Source organism: Salarias fasciatus (assembly GCF_902148845.1).
Source record: "Salarias fasciatus chromosome 7 unlocalized genomic scaffold, fSalaFa1.1 super_scaffold_4, whole genome shotgun sequence".
In the NCBI taxonomy this organism is placed as follows: Eukaryota; Metazoa; Chordata; class Actinopteri; order Blenniiformes; family Blenniidae; genus Salarias; species Salarias fasciatus.
Genome location: NW_021941229.1, coordinates 15,040,441 through 15,058,921, shown reverse-complemented (window position 1 = coordinate 15,058,921; position 18,481 = coordinate 15,040,441). Strand labels below are relative to the sequence as shown.

Genomic DNA, 18,481 nt, shown 5'->3' with positions numbered 1-18,481 from the left:
ATAACAAAAACAAACAGCAGCCCCCAGGCTGTCGTGGAACCGGTGCCTCATTTTGAAGGCCCCTGCTTTAATGGCTGGATGTGTCGTCCTCTTTATTTTCACTGGAATAATTAATGCAAATCATCAGTGTTTTTCTACATGAGGTACCTGCTTTCTGTCGTTCCTTTCAATAGTTCTTCCGTGAAGTGATTCTCTCCCTTTTGAAGGTATCTTTAGAAATCTTCCTCACTCACTCTCTCCGTCTTTCTCCCTTTATTTCTTGAATGTTTTCTCTTCTCGACAGACTTTTTTTTTCCCTTGACCCGCGAGCTACTCGGTCGTGTGGGTCTGTCCTTCAAACACTTCAGTCCAGAGCAAGATTTCCTGACAATTACTGACCAGATCACCATGAAATTTGCTGGATTTTTTGATTTGTTTTTCTGTGCATGCGCATGGTGTTATTACGAGGGACTTCAGAGTCACTGTTCGGTCAAAGTTCCCCCGCACGGCGCTTTAATCCACGACAAGGCATCTGGAAAAGTAAGACTTGGATTTTCCTGTAATTTGCTATGGATATAAATTTGACTTCCTGGTAAAAGATTAGCTTAACATGCGTTTTATTTTTCTGCTCCACCTGTATCCACAAAGCAGGCGGGCCTGCTGAATAACAGAGCCACAAGGGTTTGCTGGTGTTGCTTTATCGTATCAATGTTAAGAGTGGAGTCAGAAACATGGAAACATGCAGTAGTCTCCTGCTTCCTGTTTGGTTTAGAGATTCAAATACCTTAGGAACCTTAGTAAACAGGGGTACAAGGAGGATGAAAGAAGTACAAACACCTTTTTAGTCTGTAAATCAACAACTATTATTTCTTTTTTAAGGGAGACTACTAGAAGTTTCTCAAGGTAAATGTTTGTCTGATGAACTCCATCTGCTCCTTGCTGTTAAACTCTACAAACACACAGAGTGTGATGTAGGAATCACCATTTCCTGTCTGGAGTTTGTTTTTCCTTCAGATAACTGAGGAGGGCTCAGAGACAGAGGAAAGCACAGATGTTTATCCAAAGATCACGGGGTTAACAAACACTCACACACAAGACGGACTTCTGTTTTCTTAGCAATTTATCATGACGCTGGAATAATTGCTTGATGAAGAACGCTGCAGAGGTGTAGTGTTATTAGACTTCACGGAACGAGGGCCCTGAGCGGCGGTAGAGAGGAGGCAGCAGGGAGGAACGAAAAATGAGTCTCGTAGTAAGAACTCTTCTGCATGTTGTTTCCCCGAGTTCATTTCCTTTTACTTTCCTTTCTGCTCTTTTCACAAGTTTGCTCTCTTGTCCTTGTCCTCGGGCCTGCACAAACAGGAAACACTTAGCGTTATCAGCACACCCTTTGTCTGTCTTAATGAGCGTCGGGCTGAAGACAGCGGGGGAACACACACGCCCTGATCCCACTGTAAACACTGCGACCACAGCCGGAGCGCCAAAGACGGAGGCAGGAGCTGCAGGGGAGGCACGGCAGGCAGAGTCAGAGGAAACTGAACTGAGAGCAGCAGAGGAAGAGAAAACCCTTCTCCCTTCCTGGTGGGACACACAGGACGACAGTGGGCCTGGAGGATTTGGTGTTTGACAAAGTTTCGGTGTGTCAAGATGCAGATCTTGTCTAAAAACTACTGCATTAATACTCACATAACGTAGTTCCCATATTTTAAGTAATATAATGCTGCAATAGCAAGTGGTGTTAAGATTTTTTTGTCCAGCCAAAACACCAAAGTCATTCAGTTTAGTTACATAAAACAGACCCTGAGCTGAGAAGCTATAAAATGAATAAAAGAATAATGAATAACATTTTTTCTTTGCCTGAAAACAATTTTTGATGACTAACTGTTTTAATAAGGCTGAATATTCATTACGATGACAGGCTCTCAGACTGAACTGATATGTTTTATTTTCCCCCACTGATATTTTACTCAGAAATTAAATGATCTCCACATTTCGGCATTTATATTATACTGCTGTTTAAATTTCAAGCTACAGTTTGTTTGTTTGTTGAAAAATGTAAGCACACAAGTAAATGTGTCTATTATGAACATGCAATAGAATATAATTTTTTTTTTTTTTTTTTGCAAGCTTTCAGTTTCTGATGTTCCTTACTTGGACACTTGGATTCATGGCCAATGCTTTCAATCTCTAGTCAATTAAAATAAAGAATAACTCTTCAAAGTGAACACTGCAACAAATTGTAATCAACTTTAATCTAAAAAACAAACACATATATCTGTCTCCGTATTTCACAGCTTTGTTCATCAACTTTGTCGGAGGAAACTTTAAAACACACTTTGCTCAGTCACGTTTGGCTGGAGCGGAGGCCCGCGCCGATTTAGCTCTGCCAGCACATGATTTTTTCATCAGCCTCCCTGCGATGACATTGGTTCTGTACGCGGCCGAAACTAGAGCAGTGCCTTCCGCTCCACTTAAACCTGTCCAGTACAATGTAGTCTGAAGCTATGGGTGTCATGCTGCTCTGCTGTGACTGCCCTTCATCTTTTTGTCCAGCCTATTAAAATCACAAAGGCCATTAGGCACGATCATACCACCAAGAGCATGAATGCTTCCCCCTGTCATGTTTTCTGTTGGTGCCAGTGGAGGGTATTTATATTGGTCGCTGTCCGTACGTGCAGTTCTTATTAGTGAGACCACAGAGAGTTCTCACTGCAAATGTCAGCTGCATGCTCCACAGCTTTCAGATAGCAACGCTTATTCTTTAGGAAAAGTAATAAATAACAGCAGCGGGCGGTGTATTTCTGCTTGTTGGAGGAACTGATGGTGACTGAAGGTCAAAAAAGGCAAAGACATGTATATTTAAACTGGTGAAACAGTTGTTGGCTTGAGTCTTTTCTTTGCACTTAATGTTCTTCAGATGAAGCAACGATGTGAACAGATCTCCATTAAAGTGAGTACACAGAGTACTGGCAGTCCAGTTTTACTAGTTTCCCCCCAATAATGCTCATAAAGTGTGATCCAAGTGTTCTTTTTATTTATTGTAAAACTAGACTTTTGTAGCATTTCCATAATTTTCTCCTTTATTGCATAATTGTTGGGTAATTGCAGTGTGCACCTTCATCAAGTGATTCCATATTCTGGTCATTTGGATTGAGGCTTTTCTTGTGTTGTTGGTAATATTAGACAAGCTCAAAAAGCAATGGGTTCTCAGTCAGGACTGGAATAATGAATAAGTTAAACTAAAGAAGTGTCGACTCAACACGGTTAGTGATGATCGTTCTCTTCTAACTTGGGGTGTCAATCAGTATCTTATATCAGTTTCAAACACAACCCGGCAGTTCATGAATGCAATTCTGCAAATTGTCAAGTTTATCAGTGCAGCTAGATTTGTTTTAGCACTTATTAGGTGTTGATGTAGAATGAGCTTGCCTTGAATGCATTTCATAAATAAACCAATTGGATAAGTTACTAATCAGCTGTGGGGCTTTGTGTATATAGCGTGTGATAGCTGTACAGAGCTGCTGTGAGTCGACAGTGCTTTGACAGCAAATCTGACCACTTCAGCAGTCGCAGCTAGCTTTACATGATCAGTCATACTCGCCTGCTCACACAGCAGAGGCAGCAGCCGCCCTGCGAGGTGTCTGACCTCCGACGGGAGCAGTCTGGGGTTCAGTGTCTCCTCACTCAAGGACAGTTTGGACACATGGACAGGGTGAGACAGGAGATCGAATCACCTGCATCATGCAGTGTTTCCTCCAGCATCTAAGGCTCTGGCTGCGTTTTTTTTTTCTTTTTTTTTCTCAATCTGTCCTTTGTAGACGTGGGTTTGTTTGGCTGATGTTTCCGGATCACAAAGGCACTCAATTATAGCAGTAGGCTCGGCCCTTCCTGATATCCACATAGCAAGATAAGGAGAGTGCTGGTCACTGTTCAACAAGCACAGCCTTGGTCTCTTTTCAATATTTGTGTAACGTAAACAAGCCATTTAAAGCTGATAATTAAGTGCATATGGTCATGTTTTCTGCAGTTATCCCTCATTATGGTTCTCAGACTCCTCTGAGTGTAACTATTTATAGTATTTGATTGCCTCAGTGCCCTGCATGCTGATTGAACAGCACATGACCGTCTGTATGAAGATCACAAGACTTTCCATACCGGCAGACCAGGAGGAAAAACCAGCCCACCTCTGGGGAAAGCAAGTAATCCTAACCAGTCCGCCATATGGGATGTGTCCTTTATAACTCCAGCTATCTCCGACTGTGTCGTGTTTCACTGAACACCAATCATCATGACAGACACGTGCACTTTCTAACTGCTCTTATCATGTGAAACGATTTCTCTCCTTTTCGTATTTCCAGGTTATTTTTCATATTTAAGGTGATGGAAGTTAAAGTTTTTCGAGAATAAATGAAAGGGTTACCATCAAATATGTTGTATAAGAAAGTTTTCTCTGAAATCTGAATTGACAGGAGGTGTTTTTTTTTTTTTTTTTTTGGATTTGAGGTGAAGTATGCCCATCATTCACTTGGCAGAGCTCCTGGAGGATTCATATATCTATTTCACAGGTTTCTGTCGGTGTTGAGCCAAATGTTTTCATAACCAATCTGTTACTTCCAGGCTGTCAGGGGACTTTCTCGTCTTACACCTTCTCCTTTGAAGCCAGGACCAGGAGTCACACACACACACATATATATATATATCGCATATGTGTGGGCAGTGGTTTGCAGCAGCTAGACAGGACTCAATTTTCCACAGCTCTCTCTCAGAGACAAGGTTTTTTTTTTTTTTTTTACGTTATTCATCATGGCGTTGTTTAATTTATGAAACCACAGTGACAACTCTCCCATGCTCTCACTGGTTCAGGTTAAGGATCGCGCACATTCGACTGCAGGTCATCCAAGCTCTCCTTCCAGTGACAGAAGATTTTTTTATAGCCCCGGGTTTTTCCAGCAGCTGTGCAAAATGTATTGCAGTGGTTGCATTTGGGTGTTTGCCACTGAGGCTATTTACGCACAGTATCGCCATGCCAGCTTATTGCTCTCTTAAAATAGGGCCCGTTTTGCCACCGCAGGTATTTACGGAGTCAGAGGGTTCACCTCGTTATCACGTGTAGGTCAATGGGCTATCGGGTCAGATCTAATACTGTACTGCATCCTAATATGCTCAGAGGTGTGACTCAGGGAGCGACGACAAAACAGCCGCTGCTGCCTACAGTGTTGAAAGGGGGGCACGAGTTCACTTCTCTGCTTTGGCTTTGCTATCAAACTAACGCAACATGTACAACCTGCTCCTTCTTCAGACCGCTTTACAGTCGGATGGTCTCAAGATGAGATCATAGTCAAAGCTTTCCAACTGCTGACTTCTCACCAACTGAAAACCATCAGTGATCCAAATGTTGCGGTATCTGGTTTGTGTATGAATGTGTGAGTGAACATGTTCATGTTTGATGCTGCTTATGTGCGATTCTGTCTCTGGGGCTATAATAAAGAAAAAGGACCTCTTTAATTAATAACGCTTTGGGCATCTTATATGTTTGTTCGATTAGCAAGAAGACTGATATGTCGTATATTCTTTAAGACATTTAAATAAGGGTTTAAAATGAATTCAGATTCTTTGATAGCATTTCTTAATGTCTCTGCAATTGCACTAATCTCCCTGCCCCCCTTTCTCTTTATCCCCACCTTTGATTCGTCACTTTCAGACCAATGAGTGGAATAAAAACGATGAGCGGCTGCTTGCTGCGGTGGAGCACGGCGAGGCGGACAAGGTGGCGTCGCTTCTCGCAAAGAAAGGTGCCAATGCTGTGAAGCTGGACAGTGAGGGCAGATCTGCGTAAGTATTCTGAATTTAACCAACAGCAGAACTGGTTTGGGTACAGATTTGGTGCCCCGTGTTGAGAGGGCTGTTATTCTGAGGTCAGGTTGGTTTCAGTGACCTTTCTGAACACAGTTTGCGTGGGATGGACTGGACCCTGAGTTGGATAAAGCGGAATCCAAGAGAGATGGGTGTAGAAAAAAAAATGAGCTTACTTAAAATATGCTCAAATTCTTGAGTCTTATCTCAAAGCTTAGCAAAGGAATGGCTCTCACACTCCACTGCGCAATGTTAAAAATGAATGGCCGTTCTAAAAATACGCCTGTTTTTCCTTAGTTTCTTGAAAGGTTGACATTTTGCAGCCTTTCACTCAGCCTCCCTGGCACTCAGTGTTTGGAGAGCCACTGCATTTCTGCAGAGGCGGTGGAGCTGGCTGCCTCGCCAGTTTGAGATTGTTGATAACATAGAGGCAGAGTGTTAATATTTGACCTCTTTCTCTCTCTCTCTCTTTTTTTTTTTTTTCCTGAAACACAACACCCGCTGGCCTCAATGCTTTGAGCGGTTCACACTGAGGCAGGAGCATCAACACATATGTAAATTCCCACATGCTGAAACAGACACAGACACACACACACACAGGCTCTTTATTCCCCCACCAGTTCACATCCTTGACCTTTTCCTCTGTGTGCGCCACGGACGCAGAAACACATGCAGATGCACACTGGCAGCCTTTGTAAATCATGCTGAATCGTGATGGTTTGGAATCGCGGCGCTTCAACCTTTTCAGGAATCACAAAGGAGGAGTCTACAGTATCTCTATGGTGATAAAACCTGATTGAAAGGCATGTGGGCAAAGTTGTGGGTCGGGGAAGGGAAGGCTGGGTATGTGGAGGGGTTTTTTTCTTCCCCCCACTCTGCTCACTGAGGTGGAAAGAGGCTGTATTGATTCCTCTCTGCATACACATGCACAACCTGGACAGAAAGCATTGTTGCTGTTCAGGTTGATATTGACTTATGACATTTCTGCTCACTAAGCAGTTACAAACCAAAGCGCAATGTTAAAAAAACAAAAACAAAACGGGTTTAAAGTCTGAAAATTGCAGATTCCCGATGAAATTTTGCAGCATTGGATAGTCCAATAACTATTAATGTGCATATTATATTACAAACCATTAGATTTGTGTAACGGAAAGGTCAACGGCAGAGATTAAAAGCCACCTTGACTCCATCTCAAGGCTCTGAATGAATCAGTCCTTTTCAAAAAGATCCATTATTCATGTTTAACAACTAAAACTGGAGTTTCAACCATCCAACTAAACTCTGAATATATCCAAATGATCTAAATGCTCTGATGTCACAGTTTGCTACTCACTGAAATATATCCATTTAAACATTTTCTTTCCTTTAATTCCCTGATAACATAAAAAGGTGAATGTAAATCATTAAAGTTAAGGTGTTGTATCTGTTTTTGATTTGTTCTTTGCTCCTTGTTTTTGCCCAGTCTCCATGCAGCAGCTGCTCGAGGTCAGACTGAATGCCTCTCGGTCATCTTGGCTCATGGAGCTGATCTATCAGTCACTGATCTTGCAGGTAACCACTGCTGAGTTCCCAGTTGAAATCAGTCATTTTCTTTATTCCCCTGTATAAATGTAATGTTTTCCACCTATAAACCCAGTAAATAAAGAAGTCTCATCCTCAAAGAAGTTAAACATTTTTGGTAAACTGCACCATTTTGTCAAAATGATCTCAGTTAATGACTTATTATGTTGTTTTTGTTTTATGTTTAGGTTTTAATTCTTTGCACTTGGCTGCCAAAAACAATCACCTTGAATGCTGCAGAAAACTCATTCAGGTAAGACCTCAAATAATTGAGTCTGCGATGACAAACTAGACTAATGTGATCAATCATGTGACCTTGGAACAATCAATATCATACTGGAGATGATTGCTGCTAAATATTTAAGTATAATGTGAAATATAAAGTTCGAAGGCCAACAGGACTTCACTCAGATAGATCACGACAGCCTAAAGGACTCCATTCTCTAAATATTTGTGAAATCAGACAGTTTCACTGCTTCATTTCACCTTTGTGCTGCTGGTGTGTGCGATCAGTAGATCTTAGCAACACCAGCATCCCGTTCACTCTCTCTCTCTCACACACACAATCACTCTTCTGCTCACATTCGCTGACTTCAGTCTTCCATGACAGTTTGCAGCAGCTCAGCAACACGGCTTACCTGCTCACACACGCTACAGAGGCTGCATGTTTGTGCAGAGAACTGCTTGTTGTGTGTGTTATGTATTTTATAACGCGATCAACAAATATGTAGAAATTCTGTTGTGCAAAAATAGTTTGAGTTTTCACTCTTTTTCACCATCCAGAGTAAATGTCCCATCGATGCTCTCGACAGCTCAGGAAAGACTGCTCTGCATCATGCTGGTGAGTGTCAATATCCTGAGAGTTAATTCAACAAAAATGCTCCGACCGAAGGTTAGTCTTCAGCGAGAGGGGCGTGGGAAAATATCTTCTGAGATTAGGGTTAAGCTCCAATTTTATTTGGATAAAGCTATAATCCATATTTGGTATTATGTGAGTGATTAGCAGTGATTTCAGTCCATTTCAGTCCAATCAAACGTAATTATTCTCTTCATTGTCTGTTTTTGTTTTGTTTTATTTCACTTCCAGCTGCCAGTGGGAACATCCAGATCGTCCAGCTGCTGTGTGAACTCAAAAGCCCCATTAATCTGAAAGACACAGTATGTATGCTTTCCTTAGTGCTTCCACTTTGTCCTCCGCAGACTTATTTATTTTCTGGCACGAGAAATGACAGAAGACCGACCACAAAAAACACTCAGTTGGGTCTCATTCGTATCACTTTGCCGTCATGTTTCCCGAACGAACTGGAGGGTTTGTTTGAGGATTAGTTTCACTCAGATCTTAACTGCTGAAAGATCTCTGTTAATTGATATGCCCTTCTGTTTGTCCTTCGCTTTAAGATAGATTAATGCTGCGTGCGTGTGGTGGAAGGCCGGCGTACTGTGGGAACTCTGCTCTCTAACCGCAGACATGCGGTCTCCATCGCAGTGACACACCACTCCTGTGGTTTTTACCCAGCTGGGATGTGCAGGCATGAAGTTGTTTGACTTTTTTTTAAAACGCCATAAAGCAAGTGAGAGAGAAGAAACGTTGTTGTTGCTCGTTCAATTTCTCCTTCAACAACTAACATAAATGAGATGGATTTTACTTTGATGTTCATTCTCCTCTCTTAGTTTTTGGAATCAAGATCACTGAGACAGAAAAGCAAAAGGGAACTCGAGCTTTACGCCCACATGCTCGTCACAATAAACCCCAGGAATGCCTCAGCGTGACCATCGAATTACAGATAGGAATCACAATTTTAAAATGACGTCCTCGAGACCATCCAACACACACACACGATTTAAAAAACTGGATCTGCTCCTGTAGCATATATAACTAATGTGCAGGATGAGGTCACTCTTGCTGATTTCAGTTCATTGAAGCAGACGTCATCACCAATACAGTCTGAATTATCAATGCTGCATCATTTGGGAGGTAAAACACCAGACTGCTAAAGTCTCTGGAAAAAACCCATAAAATGTAGCATCTACTGGGAAATTCTTGAAAGAAATAATCTGTGCTTTTAGAAATCTCATAGACTTGAACTAATCTGGGTGTTTTACACTTTAAACATGCGTTTTATTGATTTTCTACTTATGATAGATGTCCATCACATTAGTAGAGTAATCTCAAACTGTTGAATGTGAGACGGTTTCACTGAACAGGATTTACTTTTCCATCTCTAATCGTGTGTGTGTGTGTGTGTGTGTGGGTGTGTGTGTGTGTGAGAGTGAGAGGTTCACACTGCGTTTTCCCTCTGAGGGGATGTACAGACTGTGGACCTCGGAGTCATCTGAAACATATTACTGTCGATATACACATTTCAGTCCTGCTCAGTGACTGTGGCTGTATGTTCCTTCAAACCTTGCGTGTTCTTTTTGGAATGAAATACTGCAAATTCCTCCAACATGAAAAAAAGCTCAGCCTTGACTCAACTCATGAACTCGGCCTTGTGATTCACTGGCTTCCCTGAATAAATGCATCTTTGCAGACAGAACTTCAATTTTTTATTCTCGCATTTTTTTGACAAGCGATATTAGACGCTTGTAATTCGAAAAAATGTGCAGTTTTATTCTTTCATACTGAAGCAGTCTTTCATAATACAGCGTCTTTCTCCAAAACAGACACAAATTGGAAGCGACTACAAAGTGATAAACCTCCTTCCTCAAACCTGTTAAAAACACAAAAAAACTAAAAGACCCTGCTGAGAAACAGTTTTTGAGCTCAGTACAAACGTGGAGGTGCAGAATTGTCTTGGCTCCCACTGAAAGTATGAAGGACTCATTCCTGGGTTATGAAACCACCGAGATTTTCAGTTATCAAGTGGTTCTGCGCTACATAGATCCTTGATCCCAAAGCTACTTAAGTAATGGTTTCAATGCTGGATTTGCAATCTGAAAGAAATAATATTGCATTGTAGTGTTGATACGTTTACCTAACAGATCTGAATACTCTAAAAAGGGGCTGTGGGATAATCATACTTTACTGGAGAACCTTTGAACCGACAGTCCACTGAAAGCGATTCGATTTAAAGCAAACCTTGAGTCGCATTATCCGAAAGGGGTTCATGAAAGCAGACTGTGTCGGTCTGTCCTCTGACGATTTACCACCCTGAAAGTCTTGCACGGTGAAATTACTGCTTATATTCAAGACAATATGGTACAAATTAAAACATGAGTCAGCCCTGAGCCGGTACACTTCAGCATCCGTAAACAGTCCACCAGCAAGAAGCTTGGTGCGCGCCCTAATTAGTTTCACCAGTGCTTTATTGTTTAGTGGCACAATGATGGAGTTTGTAGCAATTATTCCCAGCATGGAAGTGGAGATCTTGTTAGGAGTTGCAGTGGGAAAGGAAAACAAAAAAAAAAACAAAAAACATCTGCTTCACTCAATTCAGGGTCGTAGTTTCAAGTACCTTTAAAGTGGAGCTTGATTTTGCACAAACCTTTTCTGTGATTTCACTTGCTTTTTTCCATGAAGAAAACAAAAACACTTTGTATACTAGCTTGTTAAGTTTTGTGCTTCTCAAAATAAAACCCATCACATGAACCGCTCTGGTATTTGTGCCACTTTGAATAAATGGTGAATGAGAGCTGATGAGAGGGCCGCTGGGATAAATATAAGCTCTACCTGCTGCGTCACACGCGACTGTATTTAAAAAGCAGGATATTGATATTCACATTATCCATTTCAGTGCGGTGTGTTGAAGGAGGGAAATACTGAAAACATCATCTGGTGAACATGAATAGATGATGGAGAGACACGGCTCCTCACAGAAGTCTGCAGGCTTAGAAACTAGCTGCACCTCTGTAAATGTGCGTATTGACATCACTGCTCCACAAAGAGAGCATTTACATTTAAACATTTAAGAAAAAAAAGGGTATGCTTGTCTGTTTCCCCCCCCCGATTGCCATGACTCTGTCCTCACTTCAGGCCTGCCCAGGCTTTTTCACTGTTGCCCAAATTTGGGCAATCGAGCTTTAAAACCAGCGGACGGCAAGTCAGAAACATAAGTCGCGTCACGTGTGAAGGAATGAGCAGTGATACACCTGTGCCCCCACATGCAGCCACACATGCTGGATGGATTAGCCAGACCAAAACCAAATTATGCCGTCTTACAGATTCCAGAGGAACAGAAAGGCAGAGCAGGCCCGGAGCTGGTAAAGTCTTCAGTGGGGCTCGGAGGGAACCAGAACATAGTTTAGTTCTTTGTGGTGTGGAAGCAGCAGCCTTGTAATATAAAACACACAACTATGCTGACACACTTTTTTTTCCCCTCCCTACTTTTTTCTTTCGCTGGACACGGCTCCTTTTTTTTTCACTTCTTGTTTTCACTGGTAACAGTTCACATGATGTGAGAAAGTCTGTTCCAGATACTAGACGATAGAAACTGTGTCTTCATGCGCTCCGAAGTCACAGTGAGTTTTGATATTTCCTTCATGCTCCTCAATGCCGCAGCTCAACACCACCCTCAACAGTCTCAGCCAATCAGCTCTTCCGGCTGGATTGAGGTAATAGGGGGTGAAGGTTAGGTGAAGGGTCATGCTTAGGGTTAGGGTTCATCCGTCCTGATGTGGTTACTGAAATACTGCTGCTGCCTGCCAGCTGTGTAATAACCCCAGCTGAGTTTAAACCAGCGGTTGTGTCACTTTGGGGATTTTTCCCTTTGCTCGTGTTTCTCTCGCTGTAAATAAAACATACGGCCCCGCAGAAAGGGGACGAATGTTGGCCTTGTTGTTCAGCTGGTGGGAAATACGTTTCCACCCTTTTTTCACAGACATCTGAGATTTCTCTCACCACACTGATGCGAAGTTACCGTGCTCCGTGTCAAAGTCCACATTCTGTGGTCTAACAAGATAAGGTGTGTGTGGACATGTCTAATATTTTTTTTGTTTATATTCTGTCTCCAAAGGAAGGCTTCACGCCTCTGCTGCTGTCGGCCAAACACGGCCATGCTGAGGTGTGCAGCGCTCTGTTGGACTGCGGTGCTGAAATCAACACTTCTGACAGCAGCGGCAGGTAAACGCCGCGCCCGTGAAGGCGACTCGGCGATCGGCGCGCACTCCCGCTCACGCCTTACCTGCGTCTCTGTGCTTCTGCAGGACCGCCTTGATGCTCGCAGCAGAGTCCAGCGCGGTGTCCGTTGCAGACCTCGTGGCTCAGCGGGGGGCCGACCTGGCAGCTGTGGATTCAAACGGCCACGACGTGTTACACTATGCTAAGCTGTCAAGCAACACAGAGGCGAAAGCGGCCCTCATGACAGCTCTGAATAAATATCTGGCCATAGGTGAGAGCAAAAACACACAATACACTTGCATGAATCCGTGTGTGTATTTACAATATTGCATTCACTGCATCAGTTGTATTAACAGAGCAGTTAATCCACTCAGTGTCTCACGAACATTTATAGATTTACTAGATTGTCTCAATCACGCCGTAAGGTGAGAGCTGTGGGAGATGTTCAAATCTTTTGGTTTTTTTTAATTAAGTTCTCAACAAGATCAACACAAACCTTTGTGACCTGCTGTTTGTGAGACGGAGATTTGTAAAACTAGTCAACGCTGCCATCTGTAGTCACAGTCATGTCACTGCAACTTGTGTAGAAAATGTCTGTCTACTCAGGAAGTTTTCTTTGAATTTATCTCCTGTTTTTTTAATCGAGATTGAGGAGGAACCTGCATGAAGTACTGATTTTTATTTTTTATTTTTTTGGTCTTTCTTTTCCAGATCCCAAATCCCCTAAAAGCCCACAGGTACGCTGCCAGTCCCTCTTCTTCGCCATTTCCAATTCTAAATACAAGTTAAATTATACAATTAGTTGCTTATAAATGAAAACTCTGACTGAAATTAGATCTAGTTAATCAAATTTCCGATGTTAAAAAAGCTGAATATGAAATAGTCTAATTTAGACTAACATGAATTGCAATAGCCACATAGCATCAATTTTCTCAGCTTCAAAGATATCCTTTGGTTTCCATTTATGAAAAACAAATCTCAGTTCTTACTGTAGCACTCGCTGATTGAACCTCTTTACTAACCATCACTGAATCCCATCTTTTTCTCTTTCTCTTTTTGTGGCTCCTTCCCTTCCCTCTCCGCCTCCTCCTCTGCCTCCTCAGCATGATCAAGTAGCTAAACTAAGTGATGAACGGATCACAACTCCCAAAAAACGAAAAGCACCTCCGCCTCCTATTAGCCCACTGCAGGTAAACGCATGCTTCTGTATGTGTGTGTGTGTGTGTGGTTGTCTGTGTGTGTGTGTCGGCTTGTATCGGTGTGCCACTCTTTATATTAATATGAATGCATGTGTGCAGTTTTTTTTTAAACCGAGGACTTTGACTACAGCCTGAGGGTCAACCTGTTCTTAATTCTTTCATTATTTTTTCCTCATGGGATATCAGGTTTATTCACTCATTTACTTATTCATTTTATGTAATGATAGGTTTGTAATTAAAAAAAAACAAAACAAAGCCATCCGGAGTAAAGTATTCCGGTTTTGAATCAGTACATTTTGGTAATGAATAATTAGTCTGGTTTTGTGTGCCAAGAGAAAATAAACATTTTGAATTTTTTTCTATTCTATATTGACGTGATTCCAGTCCATGCCTACTATTAATTCCAAAACTATCAATTGGCCCCCCCGCAGAGCTCGGGACCTTCCTCTCCTTCAGTTGTTACGTCCACCGGCACACCTGTGTCCAACAAAAGTGACACTCCCAGAAGATTCAACTATAAGGTAATACACAAACGCCAGACATTACAAAGAACTCAAAAGATCATCGTTTCCCATCCCAGTTAAACATCTGCCTTAATCCTGTATAAGCCCCCCGCAGCTGCTGTGTTGTTTTTTTCCTTTTTTCCCGCCACCACTCACCTCGTTCTCTACCTCTCACTGGCAAGGAGGAGGATGAGACCAGAGGAACGGTGCTGAGAGAGGAGGTGGAGAAACTCCACGAGGAGAGAAACATGCTGCTGGAGACCATCGAGGACCTGAAGCAGACGATGGAGACGGTGACCGGTCCCGAGCTGGACACAAAGGTGATTAATGACGAATCAGTGACTCCAGTTCAGTGAGAAAAGCTTGATCACAGTAGTTGAAAAGAATCCAACATTCCTGGATATTTGTGGATAGACATTCCTACATGTTGGTTTCTTTTTTCCAAACAGTTTTTCAGTATGAGAAGCATGCAGGAAATCCTCAACACCACCTACTGAAAGTCCTGTTCTTAGTTAGAGCTGCACTCAAACAAACAACGGGGCTGCTTTTCCACCATCAGCATTCTTGAAGGAGGTCTAACCTCAGCTTAAGACATGTCGCGACTCGTGTTGTTTTTTCCGAGTGGTCCTCGGTGTTGCCTTCATGCTTCTCTGTGTAATGTGTGTGTGTGTGTGTGTGTGTGTGTGTGTGTGTGTGTGTGTGTGTCTGTGTCTTTCTGCCCGTCGACAGAGCGAACAGAGTTTCACGGCATCCGCGGCTCTGCTTTCTGCGCTTCAAGCCAAGGTTACTGCTCTCACTCTGGAGAACCAGCAGCTCGCTAGCAAACTAAAGGTATGTGGTCCTTTCTACTCCTGCTTCGCAGCGGAACAATGAACAAACGGCTGAATGGAGTGGAGTGAACCTGCTGCACGCCGTGTATTTGGGTCACATTCCAGTCAGAAGCAAACATTTTTAACTACCGTAAATAAATAAAAAAAATAAGATTAGATGAACAAAGTACTCTGCAAACAGTGTAGTCTTTATGAGTGTAGTTCTGGTAACAGAGATACATTTGAGCGCTATGTACATCATGAAACTTGAGAATGAGAATTGAAAGAGAGAAGAGGAACAGTGGAAAAGTAGCTTCACTTTGTTTCCACTGCTTGTATTTACTCTTCCTCAAGATTTAATATGAAGTTTCATATTTCATTCATTCAACAATAAAAACAAAGAAAGCCAAAACTGACCCAAAACATTACATTTTATGCTAATAGCTCATTTTTGCAGGTTTACTGGTTAAGTGTTATTTATTCATCAAAGAGAGAACAAGATTTATGTTAAGTCAATAAACATGGGATCAAGCCTCGACATATTTTCATAAACCAGCATTAACTCTCCGCGCATGATGTAAATCTAATAATCACTTATATACAGTAAAATTCTTATTTGTTAAAAACTCATGCTTATTTACAGTTTTAAGTGTCATCATCGTCATTTTAATAATGAGCCTCTTTTAAAACAGTCCACAGCAGCCAGGTTAGCCAATGTGTCGCTTTGTAACTGACATTATATATTGATGTTTCATTGTGGCTTTCATACAAATCCCTGTTAAATATATTATATAATATATATGAGATTTTCAAATGAGAAAAACGACAAGCTCTTCAATAATATGGTTTATATATGTGTAGATGTTTGTATAGTTTGTCGTGGATGAGTTGGGTGTTTCTGAGCATGACGACCAGCTCAAAGCACAGCAGCAGGTAAAATGCTGATGAGACTGGTGTCAAATTACAAGGACTTGTCGCTGCTTGGTGGTAGACACCGCCGTGTGAGAAGTTGCTGAATGAGAAGGAAGTGAGCTTCAAACTCTCCTTCTGGGGGTGGGGTTGAATTTTCTGTATTTATAAGAAATTTGAATTGAAATGTTTATTGTTGCCCCCTCCTCTCTCTGTTGATTCTTCACGCTCGACTCACAGAAACATCCGACCCTTCATGGCACTGAGGACCTGAAGGACGGCAGTCGTCCCGACAGCATGGCCTCCAACTCCTCCTTCCACTCCACGCAGGATGAGTTTGAGCCCCTTCCCCACGTCCCCTCCCCGGGGCAGCAGACTGACGGGGCGGAGGAGGTCGACGGCGAAGGCGGGCGAGGGGGGAGCAAAGAGGAGATCAGGCTGCTGAGGCAGGCGCTGGAGAGCGTCCAGACCAAGCTGCTGGAGACCAGGAAGGAGAACCGCTCGCTCCAGGCTCAGCTGAAACCCGAGCGGATCAGAGAGCAGGAGGACGACGAGGGCGTCCGGGAGAAAGCCAGGGAGGAGGAGCTGATGGGAAGTCTGGCCGAGCTGCAGGCCAAGCTGACAGACACCCAGGAGCGGTACCACCAGGCCGTGGAGGAGGCGGAGGCCCTGAGAGCCCAGGTGGGGGAGGGCGAGCCGGCGGAGAGACAGGGGGTCCAGAGGCGAGCGTCGCTGGAACGTGAAGTGAAGCAGCTGAAGGCGCAGCTGGCGCAGACGGGGTCCGAGCACGACAGAGCGGGCGAACGGATCCGACAGCTGGAGGAGGCGCTGAGGAGGACGGACGAGGAGAAGCAGAGCGCTCAGGACAAGGAGCAGAGGATAGCGCAGATCGAGGAGCTGTACAAGGAGGCGCAGGAGGAGGTCAGAGTGCTCCAGGTACGGCCACTTTCATACCTGCATCCTATCACGTATTACTTCATTTTGCAGAAGCGTGCAGCATCCGTCATTCAACCTGCATTTCGCTCTCTGTGGTCGTCCAGGAGGCCCTGAGGGGCACGGTGCCCGTCGAAGCAGCGGCCAAGGACTTCGAGGACATGAAGGCTGAGCTGAACGAGGTGATCTCCGGGCTGCAGCGCCGCCTGCTGGAGCTCTCGCACTCCTTCAGCGACACCAAGAGCCAGCTGGGCGCCGCGCAGAAACAGCTGGCCGAGAGCAGCGCGGCCTCGTCCGCGTCCGCCGATCAACAGGTCCGGATGCTGAGCGGGAAGGTGGAGGAGCTGCAGGCGCTGCTGGTGGAGACGGAGGGGAAGTTCGCGGCCACTCAGGAGGAGATCGCGCTCCTGCGGCGGGAGGCGGAGGCCCAGGCCCAGAGCTCCGTGGCCCTGGCCGACCACACGCAGGTCATGTCATCTCTGGGGAACGCCATCAAAGAGCTGGAGAGCGAGGCGGAAGCCTTGAGGGCCGAGCTGCACCAGAAGACCATGCATGTGGAGGCGCTTCAGAAAAGGTGGGAAAGTAGGAAAAATGTCGGAAGTGCAGCTTTTTCCTGATTTCCAGCACAGAAATTCTCAGAAATACAGTGAAAACACGCAAGAAGTTTTGTAAACGAGTCGTTTTTTCTTATATCTGTAGCTCTGTTGTGGAGTTGTTGCTTGTAAATTTACAAAACTTAGTGGCGTTTCAGTGTTCCTGTGCGTTCCACATCACTTTCGCAGGCTGACAGCAGAAAAGGACGCCCCCACCGAGGACTCGGCCGTACGCCAGGAGCACGAGACGGTGCGGGAGCAGCTGGAGGCCGAGGTGGCCCACCTGACGCAGCTCCTCCAGGGGGCCCTCAGGAAGCAGGATGAGATGGCTCTGGAAGCCGCCGACGCGTGGCAGCAGGTGGGAGAAACCTCAGCAGGACATCATCCACAGAGGAGAAGAGTCAACTAAAACAGTTTGACATGTTAATCTGTCCTTTTCTGTGTCTCAGGCCCGGGACAACCGTGCAGAGCGCGAAGCCCTGCAGGAGCTGCTGATGTCCAGGGAGAAGGAGAACCAGACGCTGACCTCCAGACTGGCCGAGTCCCAGGATGCCGTTTCTCAGCTCAAACAGCTGGTTGAGAATCACGTCGCCTCAGAGCGAGAGAAGAACAAAAGGGTCGGTAGTAACCAGGATGTAGATTCACTTCTGCTGTACGTCACTGATATAATTAGTTCATTTCACGTTTCTGGCTATTTTTAAATCTTCGTCGTTTCGTCTTTCAGATAGACGACCTGTCTCGTGAGGTGGGGAAACTCAGGGACGCCTTAAACAGCCTGTCCCAGCTTTCCTACACCTCGTGTTCTCCGTCCAAGAGGCAGCAGCAAACCCAGCAACTGGAGACGATGCAGCAGCAAATCAAGCAGCTGCAGTTCCAGCTGGCCGTAAGAGATTTTTCAGGAATATTTCACAACAATGCGTTCAAATGATCCGCCTCTCCAGGAGCTCGCTCTGATTTTTCGTTAAATTAAAGTTAAATGTAGTTAAGAAGGGATGGAGGAAAAAAACAAAAGGATTGCGGTGGGCGGTTCGAGTCCTGGTCTGATTCTGCTGCTAAAGGGGTGAAAATGTGCTCCGATGTTAAACTC

General features: G+C 44.1%; 1 protein-coding gene across 3 annotated transcripts in view; it reads left to right on the top strand.

Annotated features, from left to right (window-relative positions):
* Positions 1-18,481, top strand: part of rai14 (retinoic acid induced 14) — a 34,000-nt gene that overhangs the window by 12,782 nt on the left and 2,737 nt on the right. The window contains exons 3-19 of one of the 3 annotated variants that reach the window (XM_030085184.1): positions 5,681-5,811; positions 7,295-7,383; positions 7,581-7,645; positions 8,176-8,233; positions 8,480-8,550; positions 12,345-12,451; positions 12,535-12,719; positions 13,160-13,185; positions 13,552-13,638; positions 14,079-14,168; positions 14,336-14,470; positions 14,880-14,981; positions 16,109-16,804; positions 16,909-17,375; positions 17,584-17,752; positions 17,844-18,011; positions 18,119-18,277. In XM_030085184.1, coding sequence (XP_029941044.1) covers positions 5,681-5,811; positions 7,295-7,383; positions 7,581-7,645; positions 8,176-8,233; positions 8,480-8,550; positions 12,345-12,451; positions 12,535-12,719; positions 13,160-13,185; positions 13,552-13,638; positions 14,079-14,168; positions 14,336-14,470; positions 14,880-14,981; positions 16,109-16,804; positions 16,909-17,375; positions 17,584-17,752; positions 17,844-18,011; positions 18,119-18,277 — 2,805 coding nt within the window. Of the gene's footprint in view, positions 1-5,680; positions 5,812-7,294; positions 7,384-7,580; positions 7,646-8,175; positions 8,234-8,479; positions 8,551-12,344; positions 12,452-12,534; positions 12,720-13,159; positions 13,186-13,551; positions 13,639-14,078; positions 14,169-14,332; positions 14,471-14,879; positions 14,982-16,108; positions 16,805-16,908; positions 17,376-17,583; positions 17,753-17,843; positions 18,012-18,118; positions 18,278-18,481 lie in introns of all 3 variants that reach the window. The other 2 variants (XM_030085183.1, XM_030085185.1) reach the window with 2 other exon arrangements.